The 11,992-nt window shown below is 52.1% G+C and overlaps 1 protein-coding gene across 2 annotated transcripts; it reads right to left on the bottom strand.

Annotated features, from left to right (window-relative positions):
- Positions 1 to 4,927: 4,927 nt before the first annotated feature.
- RGS16 (regulator of G protein signaling 16) lies at positions 4,928 to 8,835 on the bottom strand. 2 transcript variants are annotated; one of them, XM_024551571.4, is made up of 5 exons: positions 8,649 to 8,835; positions 7,755 to 7,865; positions 6,922 to 6,986; positions 6,471 to 6,637; positions 4,928 to 5,255 (listed from the first exon to the last, which is right to left on the bottom strand). In XM_024551571.4, exons 1-5 carry the CDS (start codon positions 8,690 to 8,692, stop codon positions 5,034 to 5,036), a joined length of 609 nt encoding a protein of 202 aa, XP_024407339.2. In that variant the 5' UTR covers positions 8,693 to 8,835; the 3' UTR covers positions 4,928 to 5,033. The 2 variants fall into 2 exon arrangements, with proteins under 2 accessions (XP_024407339.2, XP_045044963.2); XM_045189028.3 differs by having other exon boundaries at positions 6,922 to 6,983.
- Between the last annotated feature and the right edge of the window lie 3,157 nt (positions 8,836 to 11,992).

Genomic DNA, 11,992 nt, shown 5'->3' with positions numbered 1-11,992 from the left:
CCATAGGTGTGGCCATTGGTAAGAACAGCGTGTCCTAGCGTCACAGAAATGACAGCCATTCACTCTGTGTCATGGGCATCTGGGAAGGCCTCACTGAGAAAGCGGTGTTTTTTGTGGATTTTGAGGAGGAATTCTAAGGAAGGCATTCCCTGCCTCACTACCCAGCCCATGTAGAAGAAGGAGGAGAAGGAGAAGGAAAAGAAGGAGGAGGAGAGGGCATTCGAAGTCCATCTGGGTGGGACAGGAGTTAGAAGAGGGACTTAGGTCAACCAAAGCGAGCCGCATGTGTCGTGGTAAGATCTGGCTTTTCTCTTGCAGTCAAAGGTGAGCCACAGGAAGGCCTTTATTCAGCCAGGACATGCTCAGACCCATGCAGCACACAAAACGAGCTGGAGGGGGAGAGGTTAGGACAGGGGGAGCAGGTGGGAAGTGGTTTTTATAGCCCTGATTGGAGAGGCCGAAGGACTCCTCCAGGTCAGTTTTGGTGGGCCGGGGACAAAGCGGCACGTCTGTGTATCAGCGTTAAGGAAGCAGAAGGCAGTAGGTATCCGAGGGGAATGAGCATGACCTTGGTTTTGAATGTGTTACCTAAGAAGAGCCTGTGGGACACCCAGGGAGAGAAGTCTGGAAGGAAGTTAGAAATGGTCATCTAAACTTTTCTCCTGCTGGATTTAAAACTAATCATTAACTCAAGAGCAATTGGCTAAACAGTTATATGTGCTAGGCCCTGGGAGTAGAAAATGGGAGAGGAGGATGTACCTAACCCCAGGAGTCTGACAGCTGGGAAAGGGAGGCAGAAAGCAAGGAGTTAAGTGCTCTTATTCTGTGAGCATTGGCCACAGTGCAACAGTAAGGACAGCCATATGCAATCAGATGCAAGGGCCCAGGGGAGGCTCCCCAGAAAGGCCCTGGGGCCACTTTTGGAAGACACATCCCTAGGCTAAGGAGGTGGTGGGCAGCAATGATAACAGTAAAGGACACAGCAGGGAGGTGGCCCAGCATGTAAAAGCAAGAAACACTGAAACAGCAGGTGAATCTATCTGGGAATTGTGATTATTTTTCCAAGGGGCAGGTGAGTGGGGTAACAAGAGACCAGCCCTGAGAGGCCATAAGCAGCCTGCTCAGAAAGTGCTTTACCTGCTAAGCCAAAGCTGGAAGTGCTCCAGGGAAGGACAGAGCCAGTGAGTCCAAAGATATTAGAGACCTTTGCTAGTTGTGTGATCTTCAGGAAGTCACGTAAACTCTCAGAGAACCAACACAGTACAGGACTGTGTGAGCCCAAGACAGGGAGATGTGTGGGTCAGCAAAGAATAGTTCTTCTTTATCTCTAATGCATACCTACCACATTGAGGCCACACCACAGACTCCGAGACCACCCTGTATTGAGAGGGAGGGCTGGGGGGATGGGAACAAGCCTTGAGATGGTCAGATGGTCTTGCTGAATTGAGATGCCAGCCAGCAGCCACCCCAGTCATTGGATGTCCATCATCCCCTCCCACTTCTCTATCACTCACTGATTTCACACTGGCGCCCATATTGCTTCAGAAAATACACGTGTGTGCCTTTGTCTAAACTCATTCAGAATCTTCCCCACCATTTAATGAGGCTGTTTGCAACTGACGGCGTGATTGCTGTTTCTGGTTTTCTGCCAGGCGCACAGAATGCACCGAATAAATGCGTGTAAAAAGGAAAAACTACGGAAGAAAAGTAATGAGAAGGGGATGGTGTTACTACCTCCTTGCCTCCCTGAGTCCCCATCTTTCCTCTTCCCTCTACCCATCTCTCGCAGATGTGATGCACCCCACCGCATGCCTGGGTTCAGATCTCTCTGCCACTTACTCTTTTTTTTAAATTGAGGCATAATTGACATACAACATTATTTTAGTTTCAGGTATACAACATAGCAATCTGATATTTATATACATTACAAAATGCTCACTACCATAAGTCTACCTACCGTGTATCACCATACAAAGTTGATACAGTATTATTGTGTACATTTCCTAAGCTGTACATTCTTTCTCCACGACTTGTTTATCTTATGACTAGAAGTTTGTGCCTCTTGACCCCCTTCACCCATTTCACCCACCCCCAGCCCCCTCTCCCCTGGCACCCCTCAGTCTGATTTTGTTTTGTTTAGTTTGTTGGATTTTTCTTTGTTTTTTAGATTCCACCAGTAAGTAAAATCACACCGTATTTGCCTTTCTCTCATTGACCTATTTCATTGAGCATAAATGCCCTCAAGTCCCACCCACTCTGTCACACAGTCTGCTCCCACTCTTTGGCCAGCTGCCCCAGGCCGGTCTCCTCCCTCTGGGAGCTCTCTTTTCCTTCTCTGTGTTCCAGGTAATCGCACTTAACCTGGCCGAGCTGCTGTCGGGACGACGTGAGATCAGGGCCCGCCACATTTGTTCCCCTCTTCCTTCCCTCTTCCTTCCCAGGCCCTTAAACTCAGAATCCCTCAGGCGTCACCCACAGAATCAGCAGCCCCTTAGAATTGGGCTGAGTGTGTGATTCCAGGGTTTTCTACCCGAAGTACCTGAGGTCCAGTCACTTTCCTCAGACTAACAATAGGGGAGAAATAAAAATCAGTATAAGGTCCAGATCGGTATGGAAACAGATAATTCAACATAGGGAAGATTTTTTTTAAATAGTGGTAATGAGAAAACCATTAGACAATGAGTAGTAGGAGGAGAAAGGAGAACAGATTTGGATCCCTGCAAACCTACCCCCGAAGGTTTCAGGCCTCACTCACCCCTCTCGTCCCCTCGGCCCATGGAATGGTGCAGTCACACGTACCGAGGGGCCTCCCCCAGCCCATCTCCGAGATTTCTATGAAATTATTAAGGAAGACTCACTCGAATGTCCATGAAATTATAAAACACTCATGCAGATTGAAAGTGGGCTAATGTGCAAACACCACAGTGACCACCCCGTGATAGTAATGCCTGGCTACCTGACCCCGGGAATGGCCCCCTGAGCTGTTAGCGGCAAAACTGGTGATGGCTGTGCTGTGTCTCTGTCTGCACAAAGGATACAGGCTCTGAAGTAACAATAGGCTGAGCCAAGTCCAGTCTGCGTGACACAACAGCCCAACACAAGTTGCGTCTGTCATCAGCTAAAGGAAGTCACTAATCACAGAGGCCACCATTAGACCCTACCCCTCTCTTCAGTTCTGCCAGTGCCCAGCCAAGCAGGGGTCTTTCGTCACTCGTGCCTCCACCTGTGACGGGCAAGGTCGCCCAGCTGTCCCGTGGGACTTCCCGAGGCCAGTTCCCCCACACCAGACTCTCCATGGCACTTCCCTTTCCCATGTCCCTGGCCACACAGCCCTTGCAGACAGGAGTGCCCATTTAGGTTCTAGTTTTATTTGACAAGAATATAACATGCTGAAACAGGAAAAACAGGGGTTGAGTACATCATTCGCATCTCGGAAACCAGCTCCAGTTGTCCACAATAAATAAATGTTGAAACAGTGAGGAGTTCCTGACAGGCGCTAAGAGGTCCCCAGCACGTTCAGAGGTAGAGCCTGGTGGAGAGAGGGAGACGGGGCTGCCAGCTCCTGTTGAGATTCTCAGGTCGAGGCAAACGGAAATTACAATAATAAATAACAATAGCAATAATACCAACAGTAACAAAAAATAATACACTCTGACAATGGTCACAAAACCAACAATACGTTATAACTTAAATAATGTTCTCTTGGAGGAGCTCACAGTGCAGCAAGAACAGGGTTGTGTTTCCTGGGGCACAAAGGGCTGCCTGGTCCATTCACTTCCCCAGCCCGGGCTCCGCACAGGTGCCACCTCAGAATGTGTGTTCAGTGATGCCCTGAGGTGACAGGCAGGTTCTGATTTCCCCCAGTCCTGCTCTTCCAAGAAGCCCCTCTCCGCAGCTCCACTCCCAGCGTCCGTGGTCTGCCCAAGGGTCACCGTGGTCCCTGTCCCATTTTCTCCAGCATCCCAGTAAGTGCACCTCACATCCACTGGAAGGAAACACCAGGCCCCCCCTCCATCCTGGGGTGCCCTTTTTCCTGCTCTCATACTCACACTAAAAAATATTGGCTTGATTTAAACAGGATTTTCAGAAACTGTCAAGAGATGTGTTTCTTATGATCCTTTTTTCCCTCTCTGCACACTACCGGGCATGAGAGCTGACCAGCCACTCACTGAGAGGTCCCACCTCTTGCTCCTTGGGGGCTCCACATTCAGGGGTGGAACGGAGCTGAGAGGGGACACATCCCGGCAAGAGGCCCTCGCCCAGCCCTGCTCACAGGTGGATGCTGCCGCAAACACAAGGTCGGGGGCCACCGACAAGGTCACCAAGAGCACCAGGATAAATTTCACATGAGCAAGATGGCTTCTCTTCAGGGCCCTCCATGGACTTGGAAAGGGACTCAGAGGCCAGTTTTTGAGGTATAAAAATCTCACTTGGGGCAAGCATCACATCAGCTCCCTGGGCCTGAAAAGACTGCGAGGCTGGACACAGGAGAGTTAAGAAGTACAAGCTGAGGGGCCCTCGGGCAGCCCAGAGGCCGGGGAGGTGGACAGAACAGGGAGAATCCACATCCAGACTCTCTCCTGCGCCCAGGGCAGTCCGGGAGGCTGGGAAACAGGATGTGATCAGTCAGCTGTTCAACAGGCAGAACAGCTGACCTGGCTGACGTCCCTCTCATTTCTGAGTTGCCCTCTATTCGCACATCTCCCAAACCACCTGGGCTATTTCTTGCCCTGTTGGGAAGGACAAGAGCCAATGACAACTCTTGCTCCACCATTCTTTTCCCCAGAGAGCACCACGCAACCACGATCTCCGGCCCTTATCCACAAGTCCTGGGAGTTGGGGGGGACCCTCTCGCGGATGAAATTCAGTCCCACAGTAGCTGGAAGAGAGGCTGTTGCTTCCAAAACAAAACAGCTTTTTCCTTCACTGTCCTCTTGCTTGCTTTGCAGAACCTGCCTCCCACACAGGGGCAGCTGCCTCAGGGCTGGGTGACTGAACCTCTCTCCCCGGCTGGCTCCTCACTGCCACGAGGCTCAGGTGTGTAAGGGCTCTGCAGGGCTGCAGCCGGACGGAGAGGTGTTGGTGGCCGAGGCTTGGGCAGCCAGGTCCCGGTAAGCGGTTGACTTCAGGAAGCGTGGATAGGAGTCTTTCTCCATCAGGGTGCGTGTCTTCCCCTGAGCCACATCGAAGCATGTGGCCGTGGCAGCCTGCAGGTTCGTCCTGGTCAGTTCCCTGGTCTCGTGGTCTATGTTCACCTGTGGGAAGGAGAGCAAGTACATGGGTGAGTGGGAGCGGGAGGTGGAAGCAGAAAGGACTGGTAGTCAGGGCAATGGAAAGAGCCCTGGATTCTGAGCCAGGAACCTGGGGTCTCCATCCCTTATTAACTAGCTTTCAACTCTGGGCCTGTCCCCACATCTGATCTAGTGGCTGCCCTCCAATTTCTCAGAATTCTCAAGGCTACATTAAGACTGTCTACAAATGCAACCTCTTTTCACCCCTCCATCTGTAACCTCAGTGGCCCCAGTCACCACCACCTCGGTCCCAGATTAGTGCCGGAGCCGGCTAACGGGTCTCCCCTTCTCCCCTCACCCCTGTGGTCTGTTCTCCATTCAGCAGCCAGACTGGACCTTTCAAACCCCAAGTCAGTTTGGCAGCAGCTCTCTCGTCTTCCCATGGCTCCCAGAGAAAAAGCTAACATGTGTGCTGGGCCCACACGGCTACCTGGATCCACTCCTGGCCATCTGCCCCCTGCCTGGCCTCATCCCCCACTCTCTCCCTCAGTCTCCCTGTTCCCACCCATCCTCTTGCTGGTCTGTGATGACGACAATGCTCTCTGGCCTTTGCACTTGCCCTTTCCTGTGTTAGGATGTTCTTTCCTCCCATAACTCTTTCAGTCTCTGTTCATGTGCCACCTTATGGAATTGGTGCTCGATAAATCTGCACAAAATAATATGGAGTAAATAAAAATGCTCAGAAAATAAAATAGAAACTGTGGCACAAAAGCAAAGCATTACTACCATCTGTCCACTAGGTGGCCCCATGTCCTTTATCAAATGCAGGTGCCAGGCAGTGAAGGCCAGAGGGAAGGAGGCAGGTTCACTGACCACAGACAGACCTGCCCATCTGAGGCAGGTCAGCCAGGGGAGACAGGCAGGTTACACAAGGTCCCTGAACGATCTGTCCCCCGAGTTGCGTAAGTGTCTGGGGCCTCTAAGGAGGGCTTAGTCTACCAGAGTGGCTATGGACAGAAGCTAACCCCTGCCAACCCCTCCAATCCCATCAGTGAGTCTGAGAGCAATGGCACCTAAGCCTGATTTTCCTAGGCTCCAGCCCATCCCCCCTCGTGCCAAATAAAGCCAGTCCACTTCCAAGCTCAGTCCTTCACCTGCTGGCCCCCCACAGCCCCGATTCTCAGTGGGGAAGGAGCAGGCAAGGCCTGGAGGACCCAGGGGACATGTCCCAGCTCTGACCTCTTTCGGGGCTTCACTGCAGATGAATTCCTCAAAGATCCTGTGAGCCCGGGAGGCCAGCTTGGTAGCTGACCGGATCTTCTTGAACTCCTCACAGGCCAGCCAGAACTCCAGGTTCTCCTCACTGAACTCCGTCTTCAGGAAAGCATGGAAGGCAGCCACCCCATCTGAGTTAGAGGGAGAGAGGAAGAGACTGGTCAGACTGAGGAACGGCAGGGAATAACAAAAGAAAAGACAGCAATTGTAGTCAGTGGCTCTATTTTTAGGATGTAATTTTTGCAAACAAGGACTGGCCTTTGTATTCTGAATAGAGGCTGACACACCAGGGGGTCGTTATTATTATTACTACTACTGTGATTTTGCCCCCGCCTTCAGCATCCCTCAGGCTGACTCCCAAGCACATGGGCACACACGTGCCAGCCACAGACAGACACAACAGGGTCCTACTCACTTTTACTGCTCAGCAGCAAATCAAAGGACTCTCTCCATCCCAGCACATCTTCTGATAAGTTTCTGCTATAGAAAAAAAAGGGAGGAGGACAAGATTTTAATTTAAAGAAAAAAAATCAACAAATTAATGCATAGCACAGATCCTAACCACAACTCTGATGGGAGTTGCATAATTCACACAGAGACTTGCTCTGGGATTATTGGAGCTGACTCCTCAAACCCTTGGTTGGGGTTAGGGGCAACAGTGGTGTTTTCTGGAGAACAAGTCAGTTCTAGGAACGAAAGCCAGGCACCCTCTGGCCCCCAGGAAATAACTCTAAGACTGTCTCTTCGCTGTCCAAAACCCTTTCTTTTCCCCTGACTCTCCAGCATCGTTTGTACACTTCTCCAAGGAAATAAGGGCCGTGTGAATAGTGGCAATGTCGACCCAGAACCCCAGAGCCTAGCGCAGTGCCTGGCACAGTGGATGTTCAATATGCAAGGGCCTCTAGGCGAGGTGCGTGCTAGTGGAAGTAGAGCCATTGATGAAACACTCAAGTGCTCTTGGACCCTGTCCTGGCCCCGGCTGTGTGTTCAATGACATCTCCAGGTGGGAGAGTCTGGTGACGGGACATTCAAGCCCTGGGTTAAATCTCTGGCACCACCCACCCAGTCGCCCATGAGCCAAGCAGCCATAGCAGACCAGCAAGAAGCCCCCCTAAAATCTCCAGGAAGGGGTCACCAAGGTGCGCGGTAGCATATCCTAGTTTCTCCTTGTATTTTCCTTCTCAAAGCTCCTGTCCTACATCTGGCCCCGTCCCCTCCAGGGGCCCTAGGCTGGTCAGCAGGACGTACCCCTCTTTGCTGTATTTGCTGTTCCACTCGAGCTTGCCAACATTCGCAGTATCAGAGCCCAGGTCTGATTTGTGGAGAAAGATCCCCAGGCGTGTCTTGAACTCTTTGGCTCTGGAAGACAAAGCAGGAACATGTAAGGATTCTCCATTTGCTAAGCCAAGGCAGAGGGGTTTATGGGGTCTCAGAAGAGAGGTCAGGCTGGTGCCACCCCAATTCCAGCCTCAAGGGTTCCTGGGAACCCTTGGCTCTTCCCCGGGCCTAAACTTTGCTTCTCTCCTTAGTATCGGGAAACTCCAAAACAAGGAAAGCAATGTCTGATCTGTGCCTGCCTTACACTTCCTGAGTTTATAGCACTTCAGATGCTAAAGTCACACTGCTCTCACCCTCTGACCTTGTCATGAATATTTCTGGAATTGTATAGAAACTGATTCCTCATCTTTACCTTTTCTTACCCCGCCACCAACTCCAGCAAGGATCGGAGGTCCGTGCCTAGCTCCCTGGGAAATGGGGACATCCCTCATCTGCGGACTTGGAAAACACCTCCCTGCCTTCCAAGGGCTGGAGGAGGCCATGCCCCGAGATCCCGGCCGTAGAATAAAAACCAACTGCTTATGAAACTGGGGGAGACTGTCCAGGAGATGCCAACGTGGTCTCCTGCAGGTCACTTGAGAAGAGCTGCCATTTATCAGAGGATAGGGAATGAGAGTCCTGTTTTTCTTTCTCCCTTCCCTTGGTTCGGTGCTCCTCTGAGACTCCAAGGGAAGCATCCGACCATGTGGCGCCAAGCTGACCTCGGCCTCTCCTTTCAATCATTAGCATCCTATTTCCCGGCCCACCCGGGGCCCCAAGCCTGCCACCCCACTTCCTCCCGGCAGCTGGACAAGCTCCTCTTACCTCTCGAGGCAGGTGGTGGGGAAGGCGGACAGGGTCCGGCACATGGCTGCGGGTGCAGGGCAGCACGTCGTGGGGAGAATCGTGGCGGGCTCCAGTCGGCACCGGGAGTGCGAGGAAGCAGAGGATCCGCGGCGGCTGATACTCGGCGGCTGATACTCGTCTGCTCGGGTGGAGTGAGTTTATCCAGCTGCACACTTGGAGCCCCGCTATCCCGCGGCTTTTATTCCCTCTGAGGGGGCGGGGCCGACTGCTAGCCTCCGACCAATCCGAGAGCGGGACTGAGCGCAGCCGGAGCAGAGGCGGGGTCCGGGAGCCGAACCCGCTGAGAGCCCAGCCCAGGGCTGCACCCCCCACCCGCGTGCAACCTTCACTCTGGGGGGTCACACGGGGCTGCCCTCCTCCCAGCAGAAGCCAGCACGCGGAGGGAGAAGCGGCAGGGAAGTCACACGGAGATGAGACGCACACACCCAGTTTAGCAGGAAAAACAACAAACCCCGCGGGCCTGGTACAGTAAAAGCTGGAAACCAACTCTAAGGTAGTGGAGGATTTGCGGAGTGGGGTGAGGGTCTGGGAGGCACACACGGGGTCGATCACAGCCTGAGCCTGTTTGGTCTTGAAATGCAACCCCGGGGCGGGACAACTTCGTGATTATACTAATAACTAGCAATTTCCCGTGCTCCTACCCGGATGGCCACGGGGCTAAGTAACCCCTTAATCAGCATCTCATCATCACCTCCATTTTATAAATGGGAAACCGAGTCAGAAAGTTAAAGAGACTTGCCTAACATCTGGAGTTGGAATTAGCGGGGACACACGGAGGGAGGTGGGGCCTTTGTTGAGCATCTATGTATTAGGCACTCATACTAAGGCTTAGGTTAAATAACTTTCTCCAAGTTACACAGTAAGTGTTGCACCAGAATTCAAGTATGAATTTACTATGTATTTCTACTGCCTCCTTCTCAAAAAATAGTCTCACCATCTTTGTAACCCATGAATGGTCCTGGGTAAAAGCAGCTGCTAGTTCAGTGCCCTAATCTCTGAGATAAAGGCCATGAATGTCCTCCCTGCCTCTCTCCTCAGCCCCTCACAGAGGCGCTACAACCACCCCACCTCCCCGCCCCCCAGTTCCCTCCAGGATCACTAGGTAGAGGTTGCCTGTGAGGTTGCCAGTGTGGAGTGGAGCCAGATCCCCGTTTCAAATCATGACCTTACCCTTTACTCACGGAAGACTTCCTAACCCTAACCTGGGCACACTTCTTAACCTGTCCATGCCGTGTTTCCCTCGCCTCTAAGATGAGAACATGATACATATGTTTCAGACGGTGGTGGTGAGGTGTAAATAAGCTCCTTCTTAGATTTAGTTTCCCAGGAAACAGGAAATTCAATTCCTCTGAGGCAGAGAAGTGCTGCGGGGAGTTCTTGGAACTGAGGGCGTGAGGGAAGCTGGGCCCAGCAGAGGGAGGAGATGAATGCCAGGGGTGGGACAGCCCCTTGAAACCGTCCCCCATTGAATCAAGGGGGCAAATACCCCCAAAACCGATCTTTCACTGGATGCAGATGCCCCAAGAAATGGCTTTATATTAAACAAGGCAACTCTCCCTCTGGCGAGGACAACCCCTGGAGAAAGACTGTGCTGTGGACTTATAGCTGACAACACTCTGGGGGGTAGGGGTGAGGGCCTCGGTCCCAAAGAGGGAGTGTGGGTGGCACGCCACAGCCCCGGCAACAACATGTAAGGCTCGAAGGACAGAGTCCAGCACATGGTCAGCACTCAATGAATGTGGGTGCTCAGTTTTACTGAACTCGGGGATTGCTAGACAATAAGGAAAAGCAGTGACCTTTGTGTCTCTTGGAATTTACGTTTTTTATTTCATAAGGGGGCATCTAGGATTTGCTATTAGGCCTGGGATTAAAGGGTCAGAAAAAAGAGAAACAAGAGGAGAAGAGAATATCCCCCCACCCATTCCCCGGCCAGAGCTCAGTGAGAAAGCCCAGGAAAGCTGGTGGGGGAAGGAAAGGGAAAAGGCACAGAGTGGGGGGAGGGGGGAGGAAGGCCCGTGAGGTGGTCCTGGAGGCATCGCTAGAGCAAAAGAGGCCCAAATCAGAACCACAAGTCATTTCACGAGTCCAAGCAGATCCCCTCGTTAACCAGGGCCTGCAGAAGTTAATCAAAACACAATGCCCTCTGAAGAGCCCCAGCCGAACCCTGCCCAGCCTCCCTGGGGGGTAGGGGGTTGGTTAGTGGAGCCCTGGGGCCCATGCGGCGGCAGCTTACACCTGGGCAGCACCATCTCCGCTGCCGCTGCCGGCATCCACAGAAAGATTTAGGAATTCCTGAATCACGAAGGCACTTAGGCTTGCAGGGTTTGGAAATGTAAAAGTGGCTGGATGACGACCAGGGAGTGATCACTTCCTGACCAGTGAAATAGACAGTCCCGGGGGGCCATTTCCTGGCTGGGTAGTGACAAAATTATGGGTGCCCTCCCCTCCTGGGGAGGAGAAGTTGACTGAGTTCAGCCTTGGGTGTAGGAAATGACTGTTTTCCCCTGATTATCCTTCAGGGTGCTGAGTGCAGCTCACTTTGAAGGCTGTACTATTCCTCCCTGGTTTCTTCTCCTCTTCCCCCCTTTCCTCCTCCCCTCTGAGCAGAGTTGTGATGCAGTGGGAGTGTGGGAGGCCTGCTTATCTCTACCCAACTGGGCCAGTGGACCCCTAGCCTCCAAGGCAGGGCAGTCTCAGCCAGTGGTACCCAGGGATGCCAGGAACAACATGCTTGGTCTTCTGTGTATGGTATACAAGGCTCTAACCTTCTGACCTCAGGCCTTCTGCCTCACTGAAGATGCAGCCAAACACAGCAGTCAGCAGGTTACAGAGGCGCCATGCTGCCTGTAACTGCAAGCCCCTGAAGGCCCCGGCCCTTCCTGTACAACTGATGTTGAAAGAAACTTCCAATAGAGCCCTGGATGGTATAGCTCAGTGGATTGGGTGTCAGTCTGCAAAGCAAGGGGTCGCAGATTTGATTCCCAGTCGGAGCACATGCCTGGGTTTTGGGCCAAGTTCCCAGTAGGGGCGTGTGAGAGGCAACTACACCTTGATGCTTCTCTCTCCCTTTCTTTCTCCCTCCCTTCTACTCTAAAAAGAAATAAATTAAATCTTCTTTTAAAAAGATACTTCCAATAAACTAATTTTATTCACAGATTGATATATAACTTACATATAATAAAATGCAAAGATCTCAAGTGTTCGGTTTGATGATTTCTGACAAATGCATACACCCTTGTAACCAATACCCAATGAAATCACATCATGTGTTCATCACTCTGGAAACCTCCTTCGTGATAGAT

This window comes from Desmodus rotundus, chromosome 12 (genome assembly GCF_022682495.2).
Source record: "Desmodus rotundus isolate HL8 chromosome 12, HLdesRot8A.1, whole genome shotgun sequence".
NCBI lineage: Eukaryota > Metazoa > Chordata > Mammalia > Chiroptera > Phyllostomidae > Desmodus > Desmodus rotundus.
The sequence above is the reverse complement of the archived record's forward strand: the minus strand, read 5'-3'. Positions and strand labels throughout refer to the sequence as shown.